General features: G+C 41.0%; 1 protein-coding gene across 2 annotated transcripts in view; it reads left to right on the top strand.

Annotated features, from left to right (window-relative positions):
- LOC139752599 (protein Star-like) overlaps positions 1-12,164 on the top strand; it is a 50,213-nt gene that overhangs the window by 18,156 nt on the left and 19,893 nt on the right. For both annotated transcript variants that reach the window (XM_071668355.1, XM_071668354.1), the window contains exons 2-3: positions 4,316-4,425; positions 5,845-6,026. In XM_071668355.1, the coding sequence (XP_071524456.1) occupies positions 4,338-4,425; positions 5,845-6,026 (270 nt within the window). In that variant the 5' untranslated portion in view covers positions 4,316-4,337. The remainder of the gene's footprint in view (positions 1-4,315; positions 4,426-5,844; positions 6,027-12,164) is intronic.

The following is a 12,164-nucleotide window of genomic DNA, read 5'->3' as shown; positions in this document are numbered from 1 at the left end:
ATCACACACCCATGCCGTAAACCTACATTCACTGAGAACCAGTCACTTTCCTTTCTTCCTACACGTACACATGCCTTACATCATCGATAAAGACTTTTCACTGCTTCTAACAACTAGCCTCCACACCATATATTCTTAATACCTTCCACAGAGCATCTCTATCAACTCTATCATATGCCTTCTCCAGATCCATAAATGCTACTTACAAATCCATTTGCTTTTCTAAGTATTTCTCACATACATTCTTCGAAGCAAACACCTGATCCACGCATCCTCTACCACTTCTGAAACCACACTGCTCTTCCCCAATCTGATGGTCTGTACATGCCTTCACCCTCTCAATCAATACCCTCCCATATAAATTCCCAGGAATACTCAGCAAACTTATACCTCTGTAATTTGAGCACTCACTCTTATCCCCTTTGCCTTTGTACAATGGCACTATGCACGCATTCCGCCAATCCTCAGGCACCTCACCATGAGTCATACATACATTAAATAACCTTACCAACCAGTCAACAATACAGTCACCCCCTTTCTTAATAAATTCCACTGCAATACCATCCAAACCTGCTGCCTTGCCGGTTTCATCGTCCGCACCGCTTTTACTACCTCTTCTATGTATACCAAATCATTTTCCCTAACCCTCTCATTTTGCACACCACCTCGACCAAAACACCCTATATCTGCCACTCTATCATCAAACACCTTCAACAAACCTTCAAAATACTCACTCCATCTCCTTCTCACATCACCACTTCTTGTTATCACCTCCCCATTAGCCCCCTTCACTGAAGTTCCCATTTGCTCCCTTGTTTTACGCACTTTATTTACCTCCTTCCAAAACATCTTTTTATTCTCCCTAAAATTTAATGATACTCTCTCACCCCAACTCTCATTTGCCCTCTTTTTCACCTCTTGCACCTTTCTCTTGACCTCTTGCCTCTTTCTTTTATGCATCTCCCACTCATTTGCATTATTTCCCTGCAAAAATCGTCCAAATGCCTCTCTCTTCTCTTTCACTAATAATCTTACTTCTTCATCCCACCACCCGCTACCCTTTGTAATCAACCCACCTCCCACGCTTCTCATGCCACAAGCATCTTTTGCGTAAGCCATCCCTGCTTCCCTAAATACATCCCATTCCTCCCCCACTCCCTTTATGTCCTTTGTTCTCACATTTTTCCATTCTGTACTCAGTCTCTCCTGGTACTTCCTCACACAAGCCTCCTTCCCAAGCTCACTTACTCTCACAACTCTCTTCACCCCAACATTCTCTCTTCTTTTCTGAAAACCCCCTGAATTCTTCACCTTCGCCTCCACAAGATAATGATCAGACATCCCTCCAGATGCACCTCTCAGCACATTAACATCCAAAAGTCTCTCTTTCGCGCGCCTGTCAATTAACACGTAATCCAATAACGCTCTCTGGCCATCTCTCCTACTTACATACGTATACTTATGTATATCTTGCTTTGTAAACCAGGTATTCCCAATCACCAGTCCTTTTTCAGCACATAAATCTACAAGCTCTTCACCATTTCCATTTACAACACTGAACACCCCATGTATACCAATCATTCCCTCAACTGCCACATTACTCACCTTTGCATTCAAATCACCCATCACTATAACCCGGTTTCGTGCATCAAAACCACTAACACACTCATTCAGCTGCTCCCAAAACACTTGCCTCTCATGATTTTCTTCTCATGCCCAGGTGCATATGCACCAATAATCACTCATCTCTCTCCATTAACTTTCAGTTTTACCCATATTAATCGAGAATTTACTTTCTTACATTCTATCACATACTCCCACAACTCCTGTTTCAGGAGTAGTGCTACTCCTTCCCTTGCTCTTGTCCTCTCACTAACCCCTGACTTTACTCCCAAGACCTTCCCAAAGCACTTTTCCCCTTTACCCTTAAGCTTCATTTCACTCAGAGCCAAAACATCCAGGTTCCTTTCCTCAAACATACTACCTATCTCTCCTTTTTTCTCATCTTAAGTAGGAGAGATGGCCAGAGAGCGTTATTGGATTACGTGTTAATTGACAGGCACGCGAAAGAGAGACTTTTGGATGTTAATGTGCTGAGAGGTGCAAGTGGAGGGATGTCTGATCATTATCTTGTGGAGGCTAAGGTGAAGATTTGTATGGGTTTTCAGAAAAGAAGAGTGAATGTTGGGGTGAAGAGGGTGGTGAGAGTAAGTGAGCTTGGGAAGGAGACTTGTGTGAGGAAGTACCAGGAGAGACTGAAAGTTAAGAGTAAATATGAATAAGAGCAAGGTAATTAGGTACAGTAGGGTTGAGGGTCAAGTCAATTGGGAGGTAAGTTTGAATGGAGATAAACTAGAGGAAGTAAAGTGTTTTAGATATCTGGGAGTGGATCTGGCAGCGGATGGAACCATGGAAGCGGAAGTAGATCATAGGGTGGGGGAGGGGTTGAAAGTTCTGGGAGCCTTGAAGAATGTGTGGAAGTCGAGAACATTATCTCGGAAAGCAAAAATGGGTATGTTTGAAGGAATAGTTGTTCCAACAATGTTGTATGGTTGCGAGGCGTGGGCTATGGATAGAGTTGTGCGCAGGAGGATGGATGTGCTGGAAATGAGATGTTTGAGGACAATGTGTGGTGTGAGGTGGTTGGATCGAGTAAGTAACGTAAGGGTAAGAGAGTTGTGTGGAAATAAAAAGAGCGTGGTTGAGAGAGCAGAAGAGGGTGTTTTGAAATGGTTTGGGCACATGGAGAGAATGAGTGAGGAAAGATTGACCAAGAGGATATATGTGTCGGAGGTGGAGGGAACGAGGAGAAGAGGGAGACCAAATTGGATGTGGAAAGATGGAGTGAAAAAGATTTTGTGTGATCGGGGCCTGAACATGCAGGAGGGTGAAAGGAGGGCAAGGAATAGAGTGAATTGGATCGATGTGGTATACTGGGGTTGACGTGCTGTCAGTGGATTGAATCAGGGCATGTGAAGCGTCTGGGGTGAACCATGGAAAGCTGTGTAGGTATGTATATTTGCGTGTGTGGACGTATGTATGTACATGTTTATGGGTGTGGGTTGGGCCATTTCTTTCGTCTGTTTCCTTGCGCTACCTCGCAAACGCGGGAGACAGCGACAAAGCAAAAAAGGAAAGAAAGAACATATATATATATATATATATATATATATATATATATATATATATATATATATATATATATATATATATATATGTATATATATATATATATATATATATATATATATATATATATATATATATATATATATATATATATATATATATATATATATATATAAATTCTTATGAGTACCACGGGGAAAATTAAACACGAAAAGCTCCCAAGTGCACTTTCGTGTAATACTCACATCATCAGGGGATACACAAGAGAGAAATATAACAGTCTGTTGATATACAGTTAGGGAGACTGTGTAGAATTAAAGGAATTAATAATCAGGTCGAAAACAGTAGAATGAAAAACAATGATACTGTCTCCATAGACTCTAATGGTTTAGACCCAGTAACCATAGAATCAAAAATTTAGATAGAACTCATACCACAGGAGCAGAGCCTTTTATTTGTAGTTGAATTTCAATAGTTGTATTCAACTTGTAGCGATAACTGGAAAACGGAAACTTTGTACGTGTCGTCATACCAGACCCTATATCCCTGCCCCGGGTAGCGACGCATCCACAATGTCCATCGCCCGCCTCCCTGACCCACGTCAGCACAGCTCAATGTTAGCATGACGCACACCAGGATGACTCATCTCAGTACGACCCACGTCACCACGACCCATGTTAGCGGTATGTTCCAGGTCAGTACGACCTCCGGCAGCACGACCTATGTTAGCAGCATGACTTCGGTCAGTACGACTCTCGTCAGCACAACCCAAGTCAGTACTGACTGGTGATACTTGGGTTCAGTTCAAGTTTCAGGACCTTAAGAATTGCCTGAGGGCAAATACCCGAGCACCAAGGGCCATCCCAGACAGAGAATTGTCTCAGGCACTTGGCAAGGACTCATGCACTTAAACCTGGCACTTGGGAGAGACTTATGGACTTGGCATTATCTCCAGCGCTTGACAAAGACTTATTCATTCAACACTGTCTAATGCATTTGGCAAAGACTCATGCACTTATCCCTGGCATTTAACAAAGACGTTTGGACTTATCATTGTCGCCAATAGTTAGTTGACTCAGTCTAAACTTAACGGCGTGTGAGGCAATAGCAATTGTCTTAGATATTTAACAGCATGTAAGACCTTCACCCTCGTCTTATACACTTAAAAGACGTCCTTCTCCTGCAGGTGCTTGAGCCTGACTCTCCTGATGATTCTCGGCGCCTTTGGGGTGGTATTCCTCCTCCAGATCGCCATCAGGATATTCGGGCCCGCCAAGTCAGCCTGCAACAAGGAAGGTGAGTGGAAAGGTTGCAGCGTGTTTAGATCCTGAGATAGATGGATAAATGAGAGAGAGAGAGAGAGAGAGAGAGAGAGAGAGAGAGAGAGAGAGAGAGAGAGAGAGAGAGAGAGAGAGAGAGAGAGAGAGAGAGAGAGAGAGAGAGAGAGAGATTAGACAATTTACGTTTAGAGTAGCTAGTCTTTAAACCATCAGCTGTTCACAGCAGGACATTTGTCAGTTCTGAAATCGTTCATTGACTAAAAGTAGCGGACAGATGGTAAAGTTAACGCAGTACTTGATAATAAGCCTGAACAAAACTAACTCTTGTAGTGCCATTTACTCGTTCCTCTGCTCCATATAAAAGAGATACAGTAATAGAATCAACAACGAAGAAATAATGTTGAACCTTCTTAACGTCCTTTTTGCACACATCGTTTGTTTATGATCCATATATTTTGGACGCATACATCTTGCTGTTTGTTTAATGCAGGAAAATACATAAGGATATTGATGTTATGTTGCAGCTCAACAGCAACAAATTAACCAAAGCAGATGAAGCTCACAAGTTCAAAACGAATAACCTAAACATGGACCAATGTGCCTATTATTGTTTGTCTTTCCCATTTACTCATTCTTTCCAATGATTGTCTGGCTTGCTTGACCTTGACAGGTCTCCCAGCCTCTTGCAGGTCGACACATTAAGCCCATATTTTTCCTTGTGTGGTGTTCCTGTTGCAAGATTCCTCGAGTGTTTTTCCTTCATCAGCTGAAGGAGAGAAAGACACTTTTTACCCTGCGGTACTATACATCTTTCTTCATTCCCCAGTTCTCTTCTTTTCTTCACTTATCTCTTCACGTTCTTCCCCGTCTTACATACAAATTATGTCCTGTAATCCCCTGTGTCTCACGTCATAATCTTTCCTTATCCTTGATTTTGTCAGCCTCGCACTTATGTCTGTTCTCTTCATGTCAATATTTCTCCCTCATTACCCAAATATGTCTACTCTCGTCTGTCAACTTACAACTTTTCTTTTGTCTGTTTTATTGTGTCTTCTTTTTCTCTCGCCATTTTTGACCTCCTCCTTGCCCATCAGTGCTCTACACTTGTGAATTTGCCTTGTCCGTTGTTCTTCGGTGTTCTTTTCCACTTATCTGACGTTCTTGACCCTCTTACACTTTGCTCATCGATGTTCATCCTTACAGCTACTGTTCTTCTTTCTTTATACACTGTTCTTCGGTGTTCTTACACTTTTCTGCCGTATATCATCCCCTGAATCCTGACCTTCCAAATGCTATTTATCTACTGTTCATCCTATGTCCCTTTTCATACATTGTTCATTACCGCCTGTCTGCTGTTCTTCTCCAGCCGCACCTCGCCCTTCAATGTTTCTTCACGCCTCGTTGGCGTCTAACCTCTCCACTATCTCCCTGTCAGTTTGCCTGGCCAAGTTCCTGGAGGGACCGCCTGCCTTCAACAACGAGGCTATGGCGTCATACCTGCGGGCCACCCTGTTCCTCCCGCCCGCTGCCTCCGAATACCACCTCTCCGGCCACGCCGGCGACGACGAAGGTTTCAACGGTGTTGTCCAGTTTGTGAAGGAATACTTCAAAAATAAGGTACGGATCATCCCTGTTAGCGCCATTTTGTATCGTTGGTGATAGAACATGAAACGAAAACCGTTTAAAATATTCAATGAGCACATCGTATTGAAATGAGTGTTTATGAAGGATGAGTTAGAATAGAAACGATATTGCACCATCAAGGTTAGCAACAGTAATGTAAATTTGGTTCTTTTATGTTATAAGCTCTGGCTACGGTATATATATATATATATATATATATATATATATATATATATATATATATATATATATATATATATATATATATATATGACAGAGTAGCAGATATAGGGTGTTTGGGTCGAGGTGGTGTGCAAAGTGAGAGGGTTAGGGAAAATGATTTGGTAAACAGAGAAGAGGTAGTAAAAGCTTTGCGGAAGATGAAAGCCGGCAAGGCAGCAGGTTTGGATGGTATTGCAGTGGAATTTATTAAAAAAGGGGGTGACTGTATTGTTGACTGGTTGGTAAGGTTATTTAATGTATGTATGACTCATGGTGAGGTGCCTGAGGATTGGCGGAATGCGTGCATAGTGCCATTGTACAAAGGCAAAGGGGATAAGAGTGAGTGCTCAAATTACAGAGGTATAAGTTTGTTGAGTATTCCTGGTAAATTATATGGGAGGGTATTGATTGAAAGGGTGAAGGCATGTACAGAGCATCAGATTGGGGAAGAGCAGTGTGGTTTCAGAAGTGGTAGAGGATGTGTGGATCAGGTGTTTGCTTTGAAGAATGTATGTGAGAAATACTTAGAAAAGCAAATGGATTTGTATGTAGCATTTATGGATCTGGAGAAGGCATATGATAGAGTTGATAGAGATGCTCTGTGGAAGGTATTAAGAATATATGGTGTGGGAGGCAAGTTGTTAGAAGCAGTGAAAAGTTTTTATCGAGGATGTAAGGCATGTGTACGTGTAGGAAGAGAGGAAAGTGATTGGTTCTCAGTGAATGTAGGTTTGCGGCAGGGGTGTGTGATGTCTCCATGGTTGTTTAATTTGTTTATGGATGGGGTTGTTAGGGAGGTAAATGCAAGAGTCTTGGAAAGAGGGGCAAGTATGAAGTCTGTTGGGGATGAGAGAGCTTGGGAAGTGAGTCAGTTGTTGTTCGCTGATGATACAGCGCTGGTGGCGGATTCATGTGAGAAACTGCAGAAGCTGGTGACGGAGTTTGGTAAAGTGTGTGGAAGAAGAAAGTTAAGAGTAAATGTGAATATGAGCAAGGTTATTAGGTACAGTAGGGTTGAGGGTCAAGTCAATTGGGAGGTGAGTTTGAATGGTGAAAAACTGGAGGAAGTGAAGTGTTTTAGATATCTGGGAGTGGATCTGTCAACGGATGGAACCATGGAAGCGGAAGTGGATCATAGGGTGGGGGAGGGGGCGAAAATTTTGGGAGCCTTGAAAAATGTGTGGAAGTCGAGAACATTATCCCGGAAAGCAAAAATGGGTATGTTTGAAGGAATAGTAGTTCCAACAATGTTGTATGGTTGCGAGGCGTGGGCTATGGATAGAGTTGTGCGTAGGAGGATGGATGTGCTGGAAATGAGATGTTTGAGGACAATGTGTGGTGTGAGGTGGTTTGATCGAGTAAGTAACGTAAGGGTAAGAGAGATGTGTGGAAATAAAAAGAGCGTGGTTGAGAGAGCAGAAGAGGGTGTTTTAAAATGGTTTGGGCACATGGAGAGAATGAGTGAGGAAAGATTGACCAAGAGGATATATGTGTCGGAGGTGGAGGGAACGAGGAGAAGAGGGAGACCAAATTGGAGGTGGAAAGATGGAGTGAAAAAGATTTTGTGTGATCGGGGCCTGAACATGCAGGAGGGTGAAAGGAGGGCAAGGAATAGAGTGAATTGGAGCGATGTGGTATACAGGGGTTGACGTGCTGTCAGTGGATTGAATCAAGGCATGTGAAGCGTCCGGGGTAAACCATGGAAAGCTGTGTAGGTATGTATATTTGTGTGTGTGGACGTGTGTATGTACATGTGTATGGGGGGGGGGTTGGGCCATTTCTTTCGTCTGTTTCCTTCCGCTACCTCGCAAACGCGGGAGACAGCGACAAAGTATATAAAAAAAAAAAAAAAAAAAAAAAAAAAAATATATATATATATATATATATATATATATATATATATATATATATATATATATATTTATATTTCAATCTATTCGCCATTTCCCGCGTTAGCGAGGTAGCGTTAAGAACAGAGGACTGGGCCTTTGAGGGAATATCCTCACCTGGCCCCCTTCTCTGTTCCTTCTTTTGGAAAATTAAAAAGAAAAAAAATCAGTTTAATCATATATATATATATATATATATATATATATATATATATATATATATATATATATATATATATATATATATATATATATATATATATATATATATATATATATATATACATATATATATATATAACGTTAATGGGATGGCCTTGATTAGGGCCTCAGCTGCCCGTGCCGTCTCAGCTAACAATAAAAAACTACTTAGCGCTTCTATCTCCGAGAGGCGAAGCTGTTTTCTCAATGGTTCTTTTCTTTTCATTATTTCATTTTCCTACGTAACAATGGGCACTTTCTACCCGGAATATATATATATATATATATATATATATATATATATATATATATATATATATATATATATATATATATATATATATATATATATATATATATATATATATACATATATATATATATATATATATATATATATATATATATATATATATATATATATATATATATATATATATATATATATATATATATATATATATATACATATATATATATATATATATATATATATATATATATATATATATATATATATATATATATATATATATATATATATATATATTTCTATTATCCCTGGGGATAGGGGAGCAAGAATACTTCCCACGTATTCCCTGCGTGTCGTAGAAAGCGACTAAAAGGGGAGGGAGCGGGGGGCTGGAAATCCTCCCCTCTCGTTTTTTTTTTAATTTTCCAAAAGAAGGAACAGAGAATTGGGCCAGGTGAGGGTAGTCCCTCAAAGGCTCAGTCCTCTGTTCTTAACGCTACCTCGCTAATGCGGGAAATGGCGAATAGTTTGAAAGAAAGAAAAAGAAAGAAATATATATATATATATATATATATATATATATATATATATATATATATATATATATATATATATATATATATATATATATACATATATATCCTCCCCTCCTTGTATTTTAACTTTCTAAAATGGGAAACAGAAGAAGGAGTCACGCGGGGAGTGATCATCCTCCTCGAAGGCTCAGATTGGGATGTCTAAATGTGTGTGGATGTAACCAAGATGTGAAAAAAGGAGAGATAGGTAGTATGTTTGAGGAAAGGAACCTGGATTTTTTGGCTCTGAGTGAAACGAAGCTCAAGGGTAAAGGGGAAAAGTGGTTTGGGAATGTCTTGGGAGTAAGGTCAGGGGTTAGTGAGAGGACAAGAGCAAGGGAAGGAGTAGCACTACTCCGGAAACAGGAGTTGTGGGAGTATGTGATAGAATGTAAGAAAGTAAATTCTAGATTGATATGGGTAAAACTGAATGTTGATGGAGAGAGATGGGTGATTATTGGTGCCTATGCACCTGGGCATGAGAAGAAAGATCATGAGAGGCAAGTGTTTTGGGAGCAGCTGAATGAGTGTGTTAGTGGTTTTGATGAACAAGACCGGGTTATAGTGATGGGTGATTTGAATGCAAAGGTCAGTAATGTGTTAGTTGAGGGAAAAATTGGTATACGTGGGGTGTTCAGTGTTGTAAATGGAAATGGTGAAGAGCTTGTAGATTTATATTTATGTGCTGAAAAAGGACTGGTGATTGGGAATACCTGGTTTAAAAAGCGAGATATACATAAGTATACGTATGTAAGTAGGAGAGATGGCCAGAGAGCGTTATTGGATTACGTGTTAATTGACAGGCGCGCGAAAGAGAGACTTTTGGATGTTAATGTCCTGAGAGGTGCAACTGGAGGGATGTCTGATCATTATCTTGTGGAGGCTAAGGTGAAGATTTGTATGGGTTTCCAGAAAAAAAGAAGAGAATGTTGGGGGGAAGAGGGTGGTGAGAGTAAGTGAGCTTGGGAAGGAGACTTGTGTGAGGAAGTACCAGGAGAGACTGAGTACAGAATGGAAAAAGGTGAGAACAAAGGAGGTAAGGGGAGTGGGGGAGGAATGGGATGTATTTAGGGAATCAGTGATGGCTTGCGCAAAAGATGCTTGTGGCATGAGAAGCGTGGGAGGTGGGTTGATTAGAAAGGGTAATGAGTGGTGGGATGAAGAAGTAAGATTATTAGTGAAAGAGAAGAGAGAGGCATTTGGACGATTTTTGCAGGGAAAAAATGCAAATGAGTGGGAAATTTATAAAAGAAAGAGACAGGAGGTCAAGAGAAAGGTGCAAGAGGTGAAAAAGAGGGCAAATGAGAGTTGGAGTGAGAGAGTATCATTAAATTTTAGGGAGAATAAAAAGATGTTTTGGAAGGAGGTAAATAAAGTGCGTAAGACAAGGGAGCAAATGGGAACTTCAGTGAAGGGGGCTAATGGGGAGGTGATAACAAGTAGTGGTGATGTGAGAAGGTATTGCAGTGGAATTTATTAAAAAAAGGGGGTGACTGTATTGTTGACTGGTTGGTAAGGTTATTTAATGTATGTATGATTCATGGTGAGGTGCCTGAGGATTGGCGGAATGCGTGCATAGTGCCATTGTATAAGGCAAAGGGGATAAGAGTGAGTGCTCAAATTACAGAGGTATAAGTTTGCTGAGTATTCCTGGTAAATTATGTGGGAGGGTATTGATTGAGAGGGTGAAGGCATGTACAGAGTATCAGATTGGGGAAGAGCAGTGTGGTTTCAGAAGTGGTAGAGGATGTTTGGATCAGGTGTTTGCTTTGAAGAATGTATGTGAGAAATACTTAGAAAAGCAAATGGATTTGTATGTAGCATTTATGGATCTGGAGAAGGCGTATGATAGAGTTGATAGAGATGCTCTGTGGAAGGTACTAAGAATATATGGTGTGGGAGGCAAGTTGTTAGAAGCAGTGAAAAGTTTTCATCGAGGATGTAAGGCATGTGTACGTGTAGGAAGAGAGGAAAGTGATTGGTTCTCAGTGAATGTAGGTTTCCGGCAGGGGTGTGTGATGTCTCCAACTTTGTTTAATTTGTTTATGGATGGAGTTGTTAGGGAGGTGAATGCAAGAGTTTTGGAAAGAGGGGCAAGTATGAAGTCTGTTGTGGATGAGAGAGCTTAGGAAGTGAGTCAGTTGTTGTTCGCTGATGATACAGCGCTGGTGGCTGATTCATGTGAGAAACTGCAGAAGCTGGTGACGGAGTTTGGTAAAGTGTGTGAAAGAAGAAATTTAAGAGTAAATGTGAATAAGAGCAAGGTTATTAGGTACAGTAGGGTTGAGGGTCAAGTCAATTGGGAGGTTAGTTTGAATGGAGAAAAGCTGGAGGAAGTAAACTGTTTTAGATATCTGGGAGTGGATCTGGCAGCGGATGGAACAATGGAAGCGGAAGTGAATCATAGGGTGGGGGAGGGGGCGAAAATTCTGGGAGCGTTGAAGAATGTGTGGAAGTCGAGAACATTATCTCGGAAAGCAAAAATGGGTATGTTTGAAGGAATAGTGGTTCCAACAGTGTTGTATGGTTGCGAAGCGTGGGCTATGGATAGAGTTATGCGCAGGAGGGTGGATGTGCTGGAAATGAGAAGTTTGAGGACAATATGTGGTGTGAGGTGGTTTGATCGAGTAAGTAATGTAAGGGCAAGAGACATGTGTGGAAATAAGAAGAGCGTGGTTGAGAGAGCAGAAGAGGGTGTTTTGAAATGGTTTGGGCACGTGGAGAGAATGAGTGAGGAAAAATTGACCAAGAGGATATATGTGTCGGAGGTGGAGGGAACGAGGAGAAGTGGGAGACCAAATTGGAGGTGGAAAGATGGTGTAAAAAATATTTTGAGTGATCGGGCCTGAACATGCAGGAGGGTGAAAGGCGTGCAAGGAATAGAGTGAATTGGATCGATGTGGTATACCGGAGTCGACGTGCTGTCACTGGATTGAATCAGGGCATGTGAAGCGTCTGGGGTAAACCATGGAAAGTTTTGTGGGGCCTGGAT

This window comes from Panulirus ornatus, chromosome 13 (assembly GCF_036320965.1).
Source record: "Panulirus ornatus isolate Po-2019 chromosome 13, ASM3632096v1, whole genome shotgun sequence".
In the NCBI taxonomy this organism is placed as follows: Eukaryota; Metazoa; Arthropoda; class Malacostraca; order Decapoda; family Palinuridae; genus Panulirus; species Panulirus ornatus.
The sequence above is the reverse complement of the archived record's forward strand: the minus strand, read 5'-3'. Positions and strand labels throughout refer to the sequence as shown.